This window comes from Taurulus bubalis (assembly GCF_910589615.1).
Source record: "Taurulus bubalis genome assembly, chromosome: 17".
Classification (NCBI taxonomy): Eukaryota; Metazoa; Chordata; class Actinopteri; order Perciformes; family Cottidae; genus Taurulus; species Taurulus bubalis.
In genome coordinates, this window is record NC_136605.1 from 19003768 (window position 1) to 19025668 (window position 21901).

At 44.2% G+C, this 21901-nt stretch overlaps 1 protein-coding gene across 1 annotated transcript; it reads left to right on the forward strand.

The window, feature by feature from the left end:
• Positions 1-48: 48 nt before the first annotated feature.
• ttyh3a (tweety family member 3a) lies at positions 49-17298 on the forward strand (the record flags this gene model as incomplete). Its single annotated transcript, XM_079232846.1, has 14 exons — positions 49-174; positions 3572-3741; positions 5695-5806; positions 5939-6159; positions 6947-7042; positions 7850-7922; positions 8684-8759; positions 11577-11632; positions 12283-12375; positions 13090-13182; positions 13918-14054; positions 15335-15508; positions 15915-15990; positions 17218-17298. The coding sequence occupies 14 exons, from the start codon at positions 49-51 to the stop codon at positions 17296-17298; spliced, it is 1584 nt and encodes a 527-aa protein (XP_079088972.1).
• Positions 17299-21901: the final 4603 nt, after the last annotated feature.

Below are 21901 nucleotides of genomic sequence, written 5' to 3' on the forward strand. Positions count from 1 at the left end.
GTTTACAGCTTTTCGGTGAGGAGTGGGTCTCGTTGACGTGTGCTCGTCATGGCAGCCGTGGTGAGCTACTCTCCACCATGGTGGGCTACTGTTGTGAACAGTCTTCCTCATGTCAGCCTAATGTTCGAGCCATCGAGCAGTGAATTCAGACCAGATGACTACACATATCTACAGGTAAAAAACCACAACAACCTCTCTGACTCAGATGTTTACAACAAATGTTGTATTTCAGTGTTCAATGTCCTCCACATTGTGGAGCAGGACAATAATTTCCTGCAAGTCTGCAGCCTTACATTGAAGTAAAATGCATCAGTGTTTCTCATTCTCAGGGACAGATGACTTGTTAGCACCTGTTCACCTTTTGATCCATGTCACCATCTGTGTGTCGCTGTTCTATCCATGTCTTGACCTTTGACAGACACCTACCAGCTGGCATCTATAGTGTGATCCAAGCCACCTACACAGCCATATACTTTTTATTTAATCAATATATAATCATAGCCTGTGTTTGTTATATCATATATGGGCCATGTGGACTCTGAAGTACCTTTGCAGAAAACCTTAACTACTCTAGATGTGTGGATTAAAGAGGTTCGTGGTAGTGAAGGTCCGTAAGTAGTAGAGCCTGTAGAGGCTGTAGAGCCTGACGATCAGCTAAGACTGGGGGAGGGGAGAGCAGCATGGCTTTAATTCACAAGTTTAATATTAAAGAGACTGTCTAAATGTAGGTCAAGAGATACTTTTTTTTTTAAATTGAAGATGTAGTTTTGTCAGGTGTTTAGCATATTCTCATGTCTGCAGATGGCATTGGCTTCTGTTACGTCTCAGTTGCTGTGCAGGTTATGCTTCTCAGAACAGCGATTGACAAAGACACCTCTTAGCTTTGACCCACAGGATCCAGTTAAATGACTCTGCATATATCTTCTGCTTGAAAAAGAGGAAAATAGAATCACTGATTGTGTCAGATGGCACAGCATTAACTTCAGATTAACCCTTTCGGTTGAACATTCAACAAAGAAATCCTACAAATCCTGCAAATCCTCCTGAAGAAATTCTGTGGAAACTGTTTATTCAACCGTTCAAGAAAGTTAATCTGCTGTCTGGCAGGATGGGAGGATGTTTAACTTGTCATGAGCTTCATAAAGAGTTAAATCTACCAACATAATTTGGCCCTAAACCAATTACAGCTGTCTTTAATTTGTTTATTCACAGACTTTGTTGATGCTGCTCCTTTTTCAAAATGCATCATTACCAAAGCTTCTGTGGCGCTGTGGGTTTTTAAAAGGCTCTGAGAGACTGAGGTTATTGAGTGTGTGGCATTATAGTTTCAGAGACTACTGAGGACAGAGGGAATAACAAGTGACGGGGGGTGATTTTCAACACAAATTGGCAGACATGGGTTGAAGATGTAAGGGAATGGTGTGTCCATTTTACAGTGCCGGTATGATTCATAAAATGCAGAAGTGAATCATCGTTCCAGAGAAACAGAAAGACGTGTTGCAGACATGCATCAGTGTCAGCACCGGGGATGTGTTGAAGCTTGTACGGGCTTTAATGTTTGAATAATGAAAGTAATCTGAGGTGTGAAACGATATACATCCCTGTTTCACTTTGATTAACTCGTGTAGCTGTCAGACATTTGCTGTCAGGTTTCTTTAGTTGATTCGTGAATCAGTGGAAAGGAAGATCTATCTCAGACAAAATGAGTATTTTAAGGAATTTTAAGGATTATTGTTTACCAGAGGTGTCCCCGGAGTGCATTTACTGGAAATGGTCATAATTTTACGATGTCATTGTACATATTTGTCCGGCTTTCCAAAGTATAATCGGGAGCCTTTTTCCTGGTAGGATACAGGAAGGGCTCCTTGGCTGGATAGTGGCTGCAGCTGTTTGGCACTCGGTGTGTCCAGCTCGAAGTACAGCGTCTCTATTTAAAGGATATTCAGTGGAAACATAACACATTTTTTAATAAAATGCAGGTAATACAGCTGTTGGGAGCACATTACGTCCCTGCCTTCACTCTCTTATCTCAACCAGAGCAAAACACAAGAGGTCATCATTAGATTAGCGCGCTTCACCATAATTATTATCACACTGTGATGACTGGCGGCTAATTATTGTCAATGCAACGCTCTCACCCACCTTCAGCACAAGTCTTGGCTTGCCCAGCTGTCAGTGGTGCTCGATATATAAGACTACTTCATGAATACGCAACGTTGCCTGTGCACAGACGACATGCAGGCAATGCACCAAAAGTAACGTACAGTACGATTTATAGTTTTAACTCCTGCATAGGGATTGACGATGTGGAGGAAATCAATCAAGCGCCATATTTTAGTCCAAAAACCTTGATATTGCGACGATATAGTAGGGTTGATTATTGATGCTTTCACAATATATTTAAATAATGTGATTTGTGATAAGTAATCATCAGTAATGTGGATATAATGAGCGGGTAAAGGCAAATGATAGAGCGGCAAAAAGAGTTGGTACATGCAGAAAATAACACCACTGGATTCAAATGCAGCCGTTAAAACCAGACAACACTTGCTGCCATATTACATTATCCAAAGTCTCAGACAATATGTAGTCCCATATATCAATATCAATATAATATTTATGTTTGGTCCAGCCCTACTAATGGATTGCTGTTTGCACTCTGTGAGCTTTGGTTGAAATGTGCAGAGCAACAAAAGGGAGTCATTCAATGGCATTTGTGAATCTGATTCCCCAGTCTGTCATGTATTCACAGTATCACAGTCAACACTACACGGGATTGGTTAAAAGGAATATTCTCGCCACATATTAAATTGCCAAGACTGTGCTTTGAGCCGGCAGTTGTTCCAAGATTGAGCCCACTTGCTGCCATGAAGCCGGTCTCCAGCTGCGGCGTCGGGGCGAGTCGCTCGCTGTGAGGCACCGTTGAGAAGAGTGAACGAATAGATCAAGCCGGTCTTTTTACAAAACAAAAGTGGCGGGGTGGAAATCAGCCCCAGCCGTGAATCCTCAGGAGTCTACAGTGAACACGGAGGCCCTCTGTCTGACCTACATAGGAAGTGGTGCTGTCGGCCGAGAGGTTTCACCGTGATAGTACAGTATAGTGCTCCGCTGCTGGCTTTGAACCGCTGCCAGTGTAACGTGTTCACACTTGTAATATACAGCCGGTATTACTCACAAAATACTTTAAGTATTTATCTCTTAAAATTTGAATACGATATCACTTCATAGAGGGCTTTTGTTTATATTTAGTGCCACATTTATTGTGCCTGAATGAGCGGGCTGTTCTGTTCTTCATCAAGTACCTAATGAGACATCTGACTTTGGAGAGGTTTCCACCTGAAGTGCATGCTCCACTACACAGCACAGGAAGACATATAATGTATTTCTTAAAGCTAAAATATGATAGATCTTGCACACAAGAAGGCAATGCATTTGAAGCTCTGTGCCCTTCTTCCAGACTGCTTTGTGGTGTTTCTCTTTGGGGCACTTTAAGCACATTATCCCCACTGTTATTGATGCTAAAGTGCTATCAGCTATGAAGTTTCCATAACCGCGTCCCTCTGTCCATCAGTGGCTCATGCTAGTGGGAGGTGTGGCGCTGGCCTGTCTGGCCCTGAACCTCCTGGTCCTGTTCGTCTACTCCATTTGCCTGTGCTGCCGGCGGCGCAAATCTGAGGACCAGCCCAGCGCTGACTGCTGCTGCACCGCGTGGTGCGTCATCATCGCAACGCTCGTCTGCAGGTGAGGATTCAGTCCATGTTTTCGGATCCCCACGCAGATTTACCGACAGGGCGGTGATTCCTTTTATCTGGAAAACTTATTTGAGAATGTCATTGGACAAATTAGTGCAGCTTTTATAACTCCTCCTCGTGTTTTGAGATGAGCGAGACACAATAATCTTTCTGTAGGTCACCTGACTTATCTTGTCAAATCACATGAGGTGGTTCACTGCTTGATGTCTATATCTCAGGAGTGAATCGTCTTTAACATGTAATCACCAGTTGTATCGTTGATGCTCGCCACTTTGCATTCACACAACCAGAGACAAAGATACAGGAAGAGACCGGACACCAGTCAACAACTGACTCAGCTGGATATGTAAATCTTGTAAAGCCCTAAACACGACGGAGAGCTACAGATACTTAGAGATGCAGGAACTATCCTGAACTATCCTGCTCCTCCTTATCATGAAGACACCGAAGCAACTAACAGCAGAGGTTTGAAATATTGTTCAGCCGCTCGGTAACGCCGACAAAAGAAAAATACACTTTATAATTCGCCACACAAAATGCTCCCATGCTCAAATTAAATCACATCTCTATAAAGTAGCTGAAGCCTAAAGGACTTAATTACCCCCGACTAAGCATCTAAGTCAAGACGCACACCCGGACTGACAGCCACAAAATTGCATTAATAAGTTATAAAACTTATTTTGAATTTTTAATGGAAACTGCTGAATACATATAATTTTTGGGTTGTAGTCCTGTCGGGACTGTACAGTGGTGCTGTGGGAAATTACATTTGTATGTGTGCACAGTTAAACCACAAAAGGCCCCAAGATTACTGTAAACGTACATTGGCTTCAATATTACATTTCGTTATATTCATTTTTGAAGTGGATGGTGTGAGAACTGAACCACCTGGACGCTCTATCACTGAACACTGTGTTGGTTTCCTGTTTTCCTCTTCCTGCTGATGGGCGCCTGGAGAGCCATCTCGGTTGATTCAGAATAGCACAAAGAGCTCGGGGACCTGATGAGTACAAGAACTGCATTACAATCACTGTGTGTGTGTGTGTGTGTGTGTGCGCTTGTGCTAACGCACAAATGTGTTTTAGTGAAAACAGGAAAGACCGGTTTGGAGAGATCATACGTTTCTTTGTTTTGCTTTTGTTCTTTGAGGGAGTCCATGCTTTGCGTCATTGCACAAATCACTGCACCGATACAAACAACATTGAAGTCATCAAAGCGGGGAGGTTGGTTTTAGGTTTTTCTTGCTGTGACGATCGCTCCTGTTCACCTTTTCCACACTGCAGAGTGTGAGAGGAAGAGATTAGCAGCCCTCCAGGCAGCGGGGGAAACCCATTGATGCACTGAAACTTGGTCAGACTTCAACTTTGAGTGATTTGTTGGTCATCATCATCATGACTCTTGATAAAACTCACCCTGGCATAGGATGGGGTTTAGCAAAGACCAACGGCTGCAACACATGACGAGGTATCGCGCTTCAAATTGCCTCTCAGGGATCAGAGAGGGAGTGTGAGAGGATCGCAAAGTGCACTGCACACACATACATCGTTGGAATATGTTATTTATTTCCGTTGATGCACCGATAGAAACAGTTTCCCATGCATTCGCCGGAACTGTTTTTTCTTCTTCTGCCACCTGAGGCCCGTCTGCGCTAACGAGAGCTGATCCCCTGCCTCAGTACAGCCTTTGTCAGCCGTAGTGCAGGGTTTGGGGGCATAGCTGGTCCATTCCTGTGTGTTTCCATGGTTCTGTATGGGGTCTTTCTGCTGGAGCTGAAAGGAGCCTGTTGACTGGGGTCTGGACCGACAGGGTTAAAGTGGAGTTCACACGCCTCTCTCCCGCGCTCGCTCTCCTCTCTGTCTCCTCTCTGTGTCTCTTTTGGCTAATCCCTCCTCCTCACCGAGCCCCGTCTTCCCCCCGCCCCTTCCCTTTTGTCTCCCCTCAGCGCTGGCATTGCTGTCGGTTTCTATGGGAACGGCGAGACTTGCGACGGAGTGAATCGGCTGACGTATTCCCTGCGCCACGCTAACCGCACAATCACTGGAGTAGAGAAGCTGGTAAGACTCGAGGGCGCAAATTATACCAACGTGTTTTAATAATTCATCGCCCGTCTGCCATGAGCAGCAGAGCCGCGTAGTGAATCCCATTTTTCTTCCACGTGACCTTGTTTGTCCCTGTGCCGGCTGTAGGTGTTTGACAGCACGTCCTCACTGAACCAGACGGTAGAAAACAATCTGCAGCAGCTCGAGGGCCAGTATGCGGAGCACGCAGACTACCTGTCCATCATCCAAAAGCTGCAGGGCCAGCTGGACGAGCTGGTCAAACAGATGGGGGAGATCCCCTTCTGGAAGAACGCCAACGTCTCCCTGGAGGAGCTGGCCGACAACATCGAGCTGTTCGACTGGTACAGGTAAGACTGCGAGAGAGCAGTCGGTCAAACAAAGAGTGCCATAATGCAACACATTACATATTCAGCTCCTGTCTGATGCTGCAAAGGAAGGAGTGGCAGCAAGCAGTGAGCGGCGCAGACAACAACAAAAAGCCGGGATTCATGTGCTGCATTGCTTTATGAAATGGCATCTCTTCATGGGGGGGTTCAAAGTTACCCGCTCTCTTTCCTGGCGGGATGTTGGCTGAGGCCACTCCGTTGGACAGGCTTTTGAATGGGAATCTCTAGAGTGAGAATTGGGAAGCAGATGTGACTTAAGACAACAAGGACTGAGTTGTAGTTGTTCAGCATCTCATTAGGCGACTGATTTAGCAAGAGCCAGGAACCTGCATTATGATTGGTAGAAAAGAAAGAAGAGTTGTAATCCCTCTGGGCTGTGTCCAGTTCTTCATGCCTACAATTATTAATATGCAAGTGGCTTGCCGAAAGGTTTATGTTTGTCGTGTGTCACAACATGATATCAGCTATATATTTAAAATGCTAAATGAGGGGTTGCAATGATTTTCAACTGACAGTCATTATATTATTCATATTAACAATATAAAAGAATCATTGTGGAAGGAGTCTCTTGGAGTAATCTCTTTTGCATTTAACATATATTTGTCTAGTGAATTGCCTATTAAATAAGAGTCTTTCTTGAATGCTTGCGCTTGCTCTAGAGATTGCGCTCTATTTGTTGTTGCTATTAGGAGACGTGTATGCTGTGCTGCTCTGGGCCACTTGTTGTTCATGACATGTGTCCTCACAGGTGGCTGGGCTACATAGGCCTGCTACTGTTCGACGTCCTCATCTGCCTCCTGGTGCTGTTTGGCCTCATACGCAACTCCAAGGCGACGCTCATAGGGTGAGTCTTGTGCATCATTCTGCCCTAGGAGATTCCTTTAGCTGTTGTCACAGAATGAGGGATATTAAATGTACACGAAGCCTTCAACTGATCAAGGCCACCTTGTCATTATAATGGGATCGTGGATGAGTTTATGCCTTATGAAATATCCGCTCAGTCACAATTCATTTAGCATCATGACCGCGATATCCTTGGTATTAAGGCAATTGCTAATGACACTTAATGACTCACTTAAATCTGCAGCTTTGCCCTTCTATTTGTTGGTAAATGTTTTGTATTCAATAAGGCGGCTATAAAAAGGCTATTTGCATTTTATAGACGTTACAAATATTACTGCAAATGCAGTAAAGTCTGCCAAAGAAAAGGAGACCACTCAGTCTTTCCCTTTTTTTTAATGGCAAAAAAAAGCAAATGGGTAATCAAGCAATTAATTTGCACACAGTACGTTAAATGAGTCATAAAAATTGCTTCATTGCTATTTTTTTTTTTTTTTTTTTAAAGCCATTTAAACTTGAATAATTAAAATAATCTGTTGATGGGCTTCCCGAGTTCTACTCTCTGCTTTAGCTCTTTTAACGTAGTTCAACCTAAACTTTCACAATTTCCACACCGTGTTTGGAGATGAGATTAGCGTTGTGCTTCCAGAAGAAAAGCTGGTCCGGTGTGATGCATGAGAGGGCTTGACGCGTACTTAAAGGCCGACGTAATTGGCTTAAAAATATCTCCTGCTACACAGTACAGATGAATAACATTGCTATGACACTGCAGGTTGAAGGTACTTAAACTCCTCACCTCCTCTCTCCCCAGGGTGTGCTTGTTTGGTGTTGTCGCTCTGGTGATCAGCTGGGTCTCCCTGGGGCTGGAATTGGCCGTCTCAGCGGTAAGTGTCTCCACCAGAGCGTGATCCTGTTTTCAGGGTAGAGCTGCACAGTTCATTACGTATAATTGGGGAACACGATTTTTTTTCTTTCTGCTCAGCCAAGAACTGCCGAATTTGGCCTTGGAGGGACATTTTATTTTGCTTAATCTGGGGGGTTGAACACGGAGTGACAGAAAAATAGACACCTGTATGATGTAATGCAAGGCCATACAGTAGCCTCGCAAGAAATACAATCTTAAAGACCCTCCAGACCTATTTAAAAACATTTACAAATCATTGGATGTGTTTTCCCACAAGCTCTACCCCTTCTCCAAAAAAAAACCCAGAATCTATTTAAAAAATGTGCCTCCTACGTCTCTGAAAAGTCTGTTAGGTTATGTGCACGGCAGGTTTCATGTTTCTTCATCACACTTGTGTGCAAGTTGCATACTCTGTACACAAGTCGTTCTTCACCGTAAACCTCAAACATCCAAAGTGAGCTGACAAAGCAAAACCCATTTTTGAGTGGAGGAGAGATTCACGTTGAATAACTCCAGAAGTGTTGCATTTGGTTCCATCACGATTGCAGGGTTTTACAGCTCTTCACTCAGAGTTTTACATAAAATGATTATGATTGCCTTCATAGTATCGCAGCCATTGTTCACACAAGACCAAAGCAGCTAATTTGGCTGCCGTGTAGAGGACAAAAACAACATGTTTTTAAAGCTGCAATCAATCACTCCCGTCTTGACAGTATTTTCTTTTCTTTTTTTCTTCTCTAGGCTTCCAGCGACTTATGTGTTGCTCCTGACAAGTATGTCATCCAAGTGGCAGACAAGTACGGCGTCATCAATCGAGGTATGAATAACGCACGAGTTTCACTAATGCACGGGTTTGTTTGGTATTCACTCCGACAGCTCTTTGAAATGGTAAATACATGAGTCATCTGACACTGAAGAGGACACTTTAGCCGGAGTGGTTTAATCCCCTCCCCCTTCCTGGTCTCAATGCTCTGATTATTGTGCAGCAGCGAGGCGGCATTGTTCTGAGGAGTGGGGCTCGGTCTTCTCCATGGCCCATAAAAAAGTCTCTAAAAACGACTGCCACATCTGCGGCAGGGTCAAGAGGGCAATGAGCTGCCTCTCATAAGCCGTACAGAAGCCTCTCACACATCTCCGCTCTGTAATTGCCCAATCTGTCCCATGATGGGAAGCGTGGAAGGGGGAAAAAATAGCAAGTGCCTCGGTGGTGTGTATGGGGGAGATAAGAGCAGTGCAGAAGAGGATCAGAGACACAATATGTTTCCTACATCCCTCCTCAGCCTTTGGAGAGAAAAAAACATGTGAAGACGCTGCGCAGAGGACTTCCTGCTTGACAATTTGTCTTTTTCTGCTCTCCTCTCTAAAATATGGCGCTTGCTAAATGCACAAAGCACGCTTTTGGTTAGTCAGGCCAGAAAACCAGAGCTGTAAATGTTGCGTTAACCACCAACTTCCTCTTTGCACTGAACTGTATTATGCAGCAGATCTGAAGCTGTGTTCCGCTCCAGGGCTGATTCCTGCAGAACGGGGGGGTTTTCTCTTCTATTTATATCCCTGAAACACACCACTCAGCCGTAGAAAGGAATCTTTTTAGGTTTTGAATCGAGTCTAATTCTCATGTGGAAATATTGCACACAAAGACAGCGTTGCATAAGATTACAAACCCTAGGATATGATTCGCCTTTACATGTGGATTACTTTTGAAAGGGAACGTCTTGCTCAGTTGTTTATTTTCCCTTTCCAGCTCATGCCTTCCTGAAATAACACCAGACAGATAACACAACGTGTGTTATTATTACAGCGGCTTTATTGCTTTCCTCCCCTGGATGACTGTTTTATTTTATTTTAACATGCATCATTCCAACTACCCTCATTGTTATGTTTCTTTCCTCCTGCTCTCCCCTCATTGCACAATTGTGTCGGACACATGGTCTCAATCCAAACAGAGAGCGAGAGTTAATCTGTGCGATTTGTCATGTAGCAGCCAGCATTTCTCTGTCAGTCGGATGGTTTCATTTGTAAAACACCATCATCATGATGATGATAATGATAGCAACAAATCTTCATCTCATCAAAAAGACAAGGACCATTGTTTTTTATCCTATTTCCACTCCCTCTTCCTGCCAAAATGTTTAAATGGGATGAAGTACAGTCAAATCTCTGTGCAATAAACAAGCTATTGTGACTGAAGCCGCGGCTCACCGATTAGCAATCTGATTGTAAAACAGACGTGTGTCGTCCAAGTCATTGTTACTGATTGTCCTTAAACATTAGAAGCCATAATTGAGTCTTCAAGAATCCCTTCTGTGTCCGCACAGTTGAAACAAAGTGATATAAGAGCGTCCGTAGCTCTATTACTGAAATTCAGACTCCCAATAAATCTGCTCCTCCTGATATTTATGTGTGTGTGGGTGCATGTGTGAACACAGCTGGTCCGGTATGTACTTCTCCGTACCGGAAATCCTCCTCCTGAGTTTGCTCGGCTGCGTGGGAAACGAGCTCCCGGCACATGGCGGGCGTGGACGTCACGCTCGCCATGTGCCAGGGAGGCGGTGGCGTTCTCACAGCTTGTATTTGTGGACGTTGCTGTTGCTTTTTGAGTCACTAGGCGAGGATTTCTCATCGGATCCTACTCACTGCTGTGGGCTAGTAGCCGGAGTGGGCTGCAATGAGCTTGTGAAAGTCCAAAACCTCAATTATATGTGTGTTGCGCTTCCTGGTGTTTGTGAACAGAATACAAGTTTGGTCACGTTGCGATTTGAACAATAAGTCGGACATGATTAAAGAGATCATGAGGGATGTTTTGCTGGAGCTTCTCTCTGGTTTTGTGTTCTGTTGCTGCTGCGTCATGGGAAAACACACCCATTTATTCTATCACAGCACACGAGAACTTTATTCTTTTGGAACATTTCCCCGCCGAGCTCGGGATTAGCTCGGCGGGAGCACAGTTACAGAAGCAGTCGCACACTAACAAGGCGAGGAAGAGCAGGCACAACGCATCGGGAAAGAAGATAATAAGAGAAACTACATTTTCATAAGTGATATAGGAATACACAGCTTTGATTAAATATAATGAAATGAATATGCAGCTTTTGATTGCTCTATTTAACGCCATTATTGCACTGTGCTCATTCTAGTCCTAAAATATTGTGTACAAATCTCTGACCAGCCTCTGTGTTCATTCTTTTAAATAATCAAACAGTGTAAGGCTGCAACTAATGATTGTTTTTGTTATCAATTAATATGCCAATTATTTATCTGTTTAGTCAATAAAATGTCACATAAAAAAAGAAAAGTCCTCATATTACCAAACATATTACTGCTTGAGCAATACTGTATTTTTGGGGACTATATTCATATTTTGGCATTTAAATACATTTGATAGCGATGTGTATATGGACTGATGATGTCGACACTGTTTTATAAGTGACCTTAAACCTTGTTTGGCTTGTTTGTTTTTTACTTGCAGAAATGTCTTGTTACTTATCGGCCAGCATATACATAGATACTGATGTATCTGTAATAAGCTAATATCAGCCGATTTATCTGGTCAGACTGTTGATGATGGATGAAAATAATCTTGCAGCCCTCCACGTGGATTTATGTGACTGACGTATTCTCTTTGTATTCACAGATATCCTGCTGCACTACCTTAGTTGCGATTTGGAACGAACAAACCCCTTCCAGCAGGTTTGTTGTTTACATTACTACATTTGTTTCTGCGTGTTTGAGCAAAGTTAGAAACGGGCTGAACTCATACAGTGTATGCCGAGCTTTAAAGTGGTGATGATGACCCTCAAATCTCAGCAGTAGCGTCTTTTATAGACACATTCTCTGTATAATTCATAGGAACCTGCAAATGGTGAGATTTCCAGTGGGCACAATGAGTCACTCCCTCTGTTTTTCCATGCAATAGTACAACACTTCCCATCCTGCCAGCAGGAAAACTGATGCAGAGAAGCTCTTCCTGTGGCTGTGCACGTGTGTGTGTTTGTGTGTGTGCGTACTGATGACATGCGCTAGCAGAAGAAAATGCGTGTTAAAAGCTACAGAAGAAGAATGGCACTTTTACTGTGAATCTTTAGTTTGCTTTAATGGACGCTTCAGCAAACCACATGAATAAATCAGAACTTCTGAGTGCCGTTGGAGTCCGGCCGCCTATTGTTAGTACGACTGTAAAGAAAAGGAAGCTATAGATACGAGATATAAGCCTGTCAGCTCACATCTATAAGCTGTCGGCATGCACGTGACTACAAGGGGAGACAACCGGAGGCCCTGATTTGAAATAATGGAGATCCTTTTTGCACAGTGTTACAAACAGTCTTCATACTTTGTTTCAGAAACTCTCCGGGAGCCACAAAGCACTAGTGGAGATGCAGGACGACGTGTCTGAACTCCTGCGCTCTGCCACCAGAGAGTATAAACAAACTCAGGTATGTTTCCTCCACTCTTTACCAGGCATGGCACCTTTACAGGGTCGCTACACCCACACACCCCGAGCCATTCCTCTACCAGGCCACAAGCAGCCCGGTACTATTGTACTGTCCGTGATGGCCGAATAGCCCAGTGAATGACGGACCTGCAGAGAGGTGAAGTGCACCTGTTAAAGATCTGCTGACGGCCCACCTGGGACCCTCATTATGTCCATTTAGCCGCATTAGGCTTTCACCGGGCCTTGTCAATACAACACTGCGGTATTGTCCCCGCGCTGGTCCTTACACTGTGTTGACAGAGGCACAAATGAGAGCTGACATTGGGAATAGAGAGGGGCATATTTTCACTTCACATGCCCACACATAGAAATGTGCTGAGGTTGTGGAAATATTTATATCAGGCTATCAGTCGTATTTTCCGCTGGAGGAAGAGTCTATTCAAATGTATCGTACATTAAAATCTGCTTTTTCAGCTGGAGCTGCTGTGTTCGGTTGCATGTTGATGAAAGACACTGATAAAGAATTAGAATCACTTTGTTCATCCCAGGAAACTACCACTCGGTTGCATTTTTTAAATGCAGATAATGAGGATTACACTAATTTAGTTCCTTTCTTCTTCTTTTTTCGTGGTTGACCGTGACATCCAAGCATACCCAGATGCCAAAGTTGGACTTCAAGTTAAGCCTGTTTTTTTTTGTTTTGTTTTTATTCCAGGGAAATCTAGAAGAGATCCAGGGGATTCTGAACACCACAGAGATCAGTCTCCATCAGCTCACCGCCCTGGTGGACTGTCGCAGCCTGCACATGGTGAGCAGAGAGGAGAAGACTTATAACCCGTTCTCATTGGAGAGTCGCTCCACGTCTGATGAAACAAGCCTGCTGGCTGAGTGGTTTTGACATCTTCGTAGTGCAGCTCAGTTGTATAAATGCAACCTTTCTTTTTATGCATGTGCAGCCGACTCCACCTGTCACCATCGATAACATTTGCCTCCGCGTGTGCGAGTTCTCGTCCAGTTGACGTCGGCTTTGTACCATTTCTGAAGCGGGGCTGAATGACAAGTACTTGGCGTCTTGCAGTGCTTGGGAGGATTGTCCCTCTGCGGCTTCCAAATTCCAAGTGCACACGTGCAAGTGTAGCACTTTCGTTTTTCTTTCTGCTCCGCCGTCTCTCTTTAAACATCCTCTCGCCAAAAGCTTATTACTTCATGAAGATTAGGGCGTCTCCAGTAGAATACAGGATGTGTTTCTGCTGTGCCGTGCATACAGAATGGAGATTCTCAATCAGGACACTGTTGGGTGTAGCGCTTCTTTTCAAACCCAGATAAATGCATTGCCTTCCTTTTTTAGTTTGCCAACCATGAGCTCATTGGGTTGACCTAGTTTAAATGAGAAGTCACAGCAGATGCATTTTAAAGACTCTTAAAATCCACATGCCAAAATACGAACTTTCCTTCTTGGGTTTCTCAAACGTCCTGATGGTTTTAATGCAGACATTGATCTGGTCACGCGTGCCATAATAATACTTCCTCTCCTTTTTTGCAGGACTATGTCCAGGGCATGACGGGAGTGTGTTACGACGGCCTGGAGGGCCTCATCTACCTCGTGCTCTTCTCCATCATCACGGCTCTCATGTTCAGCTCCATTGTTTGCAGCGTTCCTCACACCTGGAACGGCAAGAGGTGACACATCCACACACTCGCCCTTTAACTCACAACCGCATAGGAAGCAGGGCAAAAGCTTTTAAAGCAGCGTTTGTGTGCAGGACTGCGTTAACAGTGAGAAATAATTTAAGAACATAAGCCTATCAATAAATTATGTTTTCATGGCATTTCTCCCTATTTCTCTCCAGCACTTGCGCGGCATGAGAAAGTAATTCCGGATAAATAAGGCTGTGTTTATCACCGGGACGTGTCCAAGAGGCTCCAGCTGCTTCCTCAAATAGATTGCTTTCCGTTATCCACCCCGTAATTGTGCCGAGTTGGCCTAAATCTATCATAACCACCGCCTAGGCTGCTGTCGTTTTATTTCCTGCAGCAGATGGGTTAAAAATCATTCTGATGTCTTTGTCCCATCAGCAGCAGATACGGTTTTGCAAGGACGGCTAAGAGGGAAAGTGGTCTCCCGGACCCAGCCGTCAGCTCAGCTGCACCACATAATTAACTGATCCCTGCTAACAATCGGGGGGCATGTTCATCAGTTTGATCTCAGCTGGTGCTTCCTGTTACAAAACAAAGGCTTACACGCCACCAGTCTGTTTTCTCAGTGGTGCCTGCTGAGCTTGTTCTGTTTTACTGTTGTCTAATTCATTTTACCCCTTATGGAATTACATGACGAATAATAATTATTGCGCTGGGTTAGCATACCTTGTGTATATATTAATTAGTAAGTCGCTGTTTTCTCTGATACGCACACTTGAGTAAATGCACGTGTTGTTGGAACATTCACGGCACTGAATGAACTCCTGGATTAGCTATGCAGGAAACTGTGGGATGACCACTAGAGGGAGACAGCCTCCATGATGTCATTGTGGCTCTGTTTTGACAGGGCATGTTGAGTGCATTGTTGATGGATCTGGCATACACCGTTAGGCTTCATTGTCTGAAAGGAATCACATTCTCCCTGCCTAAGGAGGCTCCCGCTTTTTATCTGACAACGTGAACGAATGCATTTATTGTCCTGCCGCTAATTTAGGGCTTTTCATTTCCCTGCGAAAAACTGATCCAATTACACGAGGCTATTTTTTACCGTCTTTGTTCAGTCCCATTAAGGTCAGCGGGAAGAACTGCGTCGTCTTTGCTTCACGCGGCAGAGAATTCATCTGTTTTTTTTTCTTCTCTCCCTCGGGCAGCGATGAAATCAAAGCGTGACGACCGGCGCGGCTCCTTTTGTTATCAGTCAGATAGGACGGGGGCTCCCTCTGGTGGGCGGCGACGGTTTTACAGCATTGTGATGTTTGCAGGAACGACGAGGACAGCGAGGACGAGTCTCTGGGCCACAGGGGGAGGCAGAACCATGACAACCTGTACCGGGTCCACATGCCCAGCCTGTACAGCTGCGGCAGCAGCTACGGCAGCGAGACCTCCATCCCCGCCGCGGCCCACACCGTCAGCAACGCACCCGTCACCGAGTACATGTAAGTCACCACCTAATGGGAGTTTGAGTGAGAGGCGGAAGGCCCGGTCTGAAGGTTGTGTGTGGCTGATATTAGATACTTAGGATGTACTCATGGGCCGGTATGTTGGGGCTAAGCTCTCCTGTAGAAAGCCACACTGTGGACAGCCGGTGCAGCTGTTGCTCTCCAGCTGTGAAGCCTGTGAAACTCAAAGCTCCCTCATGAGTCAAGCTCAAGTGTTGGGGGAAACTGGGGGAGGGGATCCCCCGTGTTCTGGCTGTGTTTTAATGCCCTGGTATGCTGAAAACTGCCGTGGAGAAGTTCTTGTACGCTGCATATTGTTTCTTAATCTTTAAAGCTTGCACTTTAAGGTTTATGCACTACTCAGCTTGTAGTGTTTGATCTCAATGTGCGTTTCGTTCAACAGGGCTCAGAACGCCAACTTTCAGAACTCTCGCTGCGAGAACACGCCTCTGATAGGACAGGAGTCTCCGCCGCCCTCGGTAAGTGTCGTATTTCCTGTTAAAAAAAACTAAAACACGAGAACTCTAGGAACACCTCTGGGTCATTTGACCACGAGCCACTTTTCCACAGATGATTCAGGAACTAAAATCAGGGACCACCGCATCTGTAGAACCGTGACGATTAGGCAAAGTAGACCAATAAAGGATTAAAAACAAAGGCGGTGTTTAAAAACACAGTTATCATGAAGACTCATCCTTTTGTCGGGAAGACTCCAGAGCGTCTTCCTCCACAGCAATCTGTGTGTCTGATGGTCAGTTATCTGCCATGAAACCCTCAGCAATTTGTTTTTATTACTCTCCTTCACTCACTTTGTTTCTCATCACTTTTGTTTTTCATCATCGCTCCTTTTACCGCATCTTCCTCTCTCTCTCTCTCGTTCACACACACACACACACACTCACGTTCTGGACAACAAGGCCCAACTTTGTCTGAGAGTGAAATGAATATCAAGAAATGGTTCAACAGCAGTAACGGCCAGTACTTTACGTGGAACTGTCCAACAGGAGCTACATTTTGTCCCTGGTTCTTCCGGTCGAAACTCATTTAGTTTCTAAGTTCCTCCTCCTTTGTTTCCAATGATCGCATGCTTTTAGTAGTGTATTGCACTATTGTGGTATTTTAGGGGAACCAGTAAATGGAGAGATCATTCTTCTCCTGTTCAGTGAATCCCATCCAGCTCTGTACTCAACCCTTTTTCATGAATAGGGAGGCAAAACCAAAAAAGCATTTTCCTTGATGCATCAAGATGTGATGGGACGTGTCAAACAATTACATATTTATCTTGGATAGCCGTGTTTTCATTAGATAGCTGTGTTATTTTTTATCATTTATACTATTTTATTAACAACGTTTTGGTCTTCAGACCTTCATCGGGCTCATTATAGACAAACGGCAGCACACACACACACACACACACACACCTCTGAAACCTCATCAATAAAATAAGTGACGGACGGCGTGCCGGATTCTTCGTTTCCCTCCCAAGTCCAGAGTTTGTGATCCTCTTCAAGACTTTATGGAGTGAAAGAACCTTGTTGAAACTGCGACTTGATAGAAGTTGCTTGACCTTGTAAGAGGAATAAACCTCACCCCCCCCCCCCCCCCCCCCACCCCCTCCAGTGGCCATGTAGACGCTGCTTTGTGTATCTTCTCTATACTTCTCTTCTTGTCGTTTTTATTTCATTTTTTCCTGCGAATCCATACAGTTGTATTTGACTGCCGCCGACAGTAACAGCGGTCTCAGCTGGCAGTTAAAGCCTTCGGAGAGTTCAAGATCGTTTTGGTAACCTCATCTGCTATGCTAACAGGTACAAAACATGCCCGCCTCCTCCACCTGCTGGCCTGTTCCTCCTCTGTGCCACCTCCCCCCAAACTCCCAGCTCTGCTCACCCTCTATGCAGGCCCTCCCACTCCCCTCCCCCGTGTCCTGACTCGTGCTACGTGTCCCACCTGGTGTCTCACCTGACTTGTTGTTTCCTGTGGCCCTGGGCTGCATGTTCCCCTGCCCCGCTGCACCACAGATGTACTGGGAGGAACATGTGAAGCTGCGGCTCACTGTAAGCTGTGAGTCAATGTCAAGTCAAGGTCAAGATCATGACGCCGTTAAACCGCTTCACTGATCACCTGGATCTGTTTTGTCTTGATTCTTTATGGGCGGGGTTTAAGAGTCACATATTTCACCCGTGTGCCACTTTTTTTTTTTTTATGACCATATATATATTTACAGTGGGTGTCTTTTTTAAATCTCTGGTATTTTACCCACCGCTACTGCATAAATCTGTCAGTTGATTTATGAACACATTTAGACTGACGGATATTTGGATGAGTCAGAAGCTGCCACCGCCGACAGATGGCGGGAGTTATTGAGTCTCAAAACTCTCGCCTGAAATTGGACAAAACCAGACTTTTTCGAGACATATTATCGGCAAAATAGACATTTAAATCTTTGACAGCTCTAAATTTTTTTCTTTTAATATCCCAGGTAAGTAGTGGTTTTAATGAGCCCATATTCGTGCAAATACTCTGCGTCCGAATGGCTCTGGAGGCCGATCGCAACATAAGAGAAATATATTACAACTTAGTGTTTCCTCTTGCGTTTGCAATGCAGCCTCTCTGTGCTTGTATCGCCTGTGTTCAAACAAATGCATGGGTGCATCCTAAATGTTTCTGAATGTGCACGAAGGTTAAAAGCAAAAAAAGCCAAATAATTTAAACTCAAATTAATGTTATGTGTTCACACAACTCCTTGTCGCCCCCTTCTGTCGCTGTGATGTTCTCTCTGTTTATGAATCACTTAACGTCCCTTTTTAGATTGCAGCAGTGTGGAGGAACTAGTTTGAGAGGTAATCTGTGATCTGTAGTGCTTTGATGAGTCCAATCAGTGTGTCTGTGTGTTCCTCCACTGCTGCTTTTTGATGTTTCATTCACCAGAGGCTTTGAATCTGTTTTATTTCCAGGTTTAAAACCTTTCAATTTGACTCATATAATGATGAAAGATCCTCGATGGACTGTGTTTTTAAAATGTTTTATAGTCAGGAGCGTCGTTATTCCAATAGTAAGGAGTAGAAGCATCAGTCATGTTTTGTTCCCGCGTGTCATTGTCTCTTTGTTTTAACCGCAGTACACCTCCAGCATGCGGGCGAAGTACCTGGCCAACAGCCCGCCGGACCCCAACGCCCCTCCTCCTCCTGCAGCGCAGCAGCAGCCGACACCGGACGCATCCCGTCTGCAGCGCTGACGCCTCTGACGCGTCGCATCCAGTCAGTCCGTTCTCATCTCTCACACCTTTCAGTCACTCCTCCGCCGTCTCACTTGACTTCAAACGGGAAAAAAAAAAAAAATGGTTGGTCGAAGCCACACACACAAAAATCGATGAATCGCACACATTTCTTTCTCCGCAATCCCTGGCTGAAGTTCACTATTAAGGGAATCAACGTCAGTGCCTGGGATTCATCTGCAGCTGCACTGACTTTCACATTCCAACGTATTTCATTAGACATCTAACTAGACATTGCAGTGGACTCTGGAAGTGCTCGTAGACTAACACCGATTACTACTGGTTGTTGATTTTGTTTTGTACTGTACTGCACGCTCTCGTTGCTGTGGGAGAGAAAGGGAGACGCCGTGCATATGAATGTGGGAGGAGCCAACTGTTTACCCACCTGAAGTGAAGGCGTTGCTTCTCACTCAACGTAGATTCATTTCATCTCACGGTGCAACGTCACGTCTCACGTGGAGTTTAAAAATGCAGGTCTTCTATGTTTGAGAGTAAGATTTGCCTCGTTCTCCGGTTAAAGTCGGCATACTGTATATTTCACATGCACATTATCTTGTTTTTGCATTTTATGCTCAATCCGACGTTTGGGACCAGTTTTGCACGTCTTGCAGGTATAACATTTTTTTTTATTTTCTTCTTGGGACACTTGTGATTTTCCTGTGGCGTTTTTTTCCATACCCATTGATGAGCCACTATTCTACAGCAAGAGACTGTAGCGCGTGATGCTGTGAACTATTCTGGCACATTCTCTCAGAGGATTTGATGAGGACAAAGAAGAGCTGCATGATTGAACCGCAGCTGTTTGGCAAGAAGAGTCTCAGCAGGGCAACGATGTTCCCCCACCCCCAAAAAAAAGAAACTAATGAGTGTGACCAAGACGAGAAGTTTTTTTTTATACTACTGGAAGAACTTTTTTTTCTTCCCGCCCTTTGAAGACAATGGTGAGCCAGAGGACAGCGCTCAGACTTCACCAGACTGCTTGTTATTCTCTTCATGTTCCTGTTGAGTTGTAAAGCCTCGTCTCCCTGAACAGAACTAGGACTTGTCCCCCCACCCACACACACACACACACACACACACACACACACACACACACACATATCCTTGACTCGGTCCGGCAATGATCTTTGCCACCAAATGCAGCAGCTTAGAGTCAGAAACTCTGGTCACAAGAATCTTAATGCAGGTTTACGTGACACTTTACATACGGAGAGAAGCGTAATATTGGCAGTGCAGTGTCCCACAAATGTGTTTTAGCATTTTTAACTCTGTAGATGAGAGTGAGTGGATGCTGTGAAGGGATTCTGATAACTCCGCCCTCTCTGTGATCTGGAAAATGTCAAAGTAAAGCTGCTGAATTCCTGTTGGAACTGTACTTCTGCTTGCTTCTCCTAGATGTGCTTTGTGACCAGTAAAGAGGTGTTTTTTTATTAGACTGTGCCAACAAGGGAAGCGCAACTCTTTTACTATCTGAATATCTTTTTAAATGTCTTAACTTGAGGCCACTTTGTAACGTTGACAGCTCCTGGTTGCCCGTGTACTGAAATGAGAAAACGAGCCTGACTTTTTCCAAATAATCTGTGCTCTTTAAAACATTATGACACCGATGCAATCTCTGTGTTTTTGGGGTAGTCGTCACATTCTCTTTGTTGTTTGTAATGCAAGACGATTGTACAGATTATAAACATTTACAGATGAAGGAGAAGAAAAAGAAGTGGCTGAAATAGACATTTCATTTTAAATTCCTTAAAAACCTTATTCCACGTTTTTCAATATTTCTTTTCGTTTCTTTTTTTTTGTCATTTTAGAATCTCTTGCAAGCACAGTGTGTTGCTTCATTAATGTGAATATGGTCAATATCATTTTAGATTACATTCTTTGAGATTTTTTTTTCTGGAGAGAAAAAAAAAAATCACTAGATGTCATTTTGTTTTTTTATTTATACATCAGTTTTTGCAATCTCTGAAATGTGTACATGTACAACCTGTGGTTATATTGAGCTTGAATGCTGTGTTTTGAAATTAAACCAACTTTAACTGTAGTGACCGGCCTGTTATTGGACATCCTGACCAGGAACAGACACTAGGTAGCAGCAGAACTGCACCGCGCCGTCGTCTCCCGTTTACTAACTACATTCAAGATATTTATTGTCATATGCACAGATAACAGGCAGTTATTCTGGACAATGAAAAGCTTATTTTGCTGGGTCCTCCTAACACAGAATTACAATAAACTTTAAGGGAAAAAAAAAACACAGAATGGTGAAATAATACAACATATTACATTTTAATAGCCAGTGATTTGATACAATTATACACAAGAAAGATTTTTCACCCAAACCAACACATGGTAAAAACATTTTTTTACTAGAATGCTACAGTTATTGCTGCCCGGAGGATTTGATTGTTCCATTTAGTGTGTGTTTTTTTTTTTTTTTTTTTTTAAATCTGTCGTGAACCAGGAAGTCTCTTACATTACATCCTGGATAACCACGCAGATCCCCTTACTGGTGACATCATCAGAACCACGATCAAAGTCCTCATACTACATACAATGAGATGAAGCGGTGACATCTGTGTGGTGATGATTAAAGCGACAGCAAAAAGGGATTCAACGAGGACCAAATTGAAACGATATCAACACAAGTAGTTCTGGTATTCCTCTTAGAGACGTTATGCATGTTGGTGTTTTAGTTGTGCAGCGGCGGAGCACGAGCCGCATGCAGATCCCTCTGAGAGGCAGAAAGGCCGCGTTGTGCTGCTGACCTCTGGGCCGACAGCAGGCAAAGGTCAGTGTCAGCTCCGGGCCGCCAGACAGCTGCCGTCGTGTGGAAGTCTGGATTATAAAGAGACAGAGGAAGTGGCCCCTTCTTTCTCGTCAACTGATTTCATCTTCTCATTCTTCACATATTTGGAGCCGGCTTTAATATTTGCAGTTATTTGTTTTTCTATAAATCTTTCGCTGAACTTTCAGTGTTTAGACGAAATGTAACTTTTTGATGGAGAAACAGATTTTTCAGTCGTAGCTATTTCCTCTCATCTTTCGCGGCATTTTCTGTCTCAAAAGATGCATATCGAGATTACATCATCTCCTGGGTTCCCCTGCTGTTTATT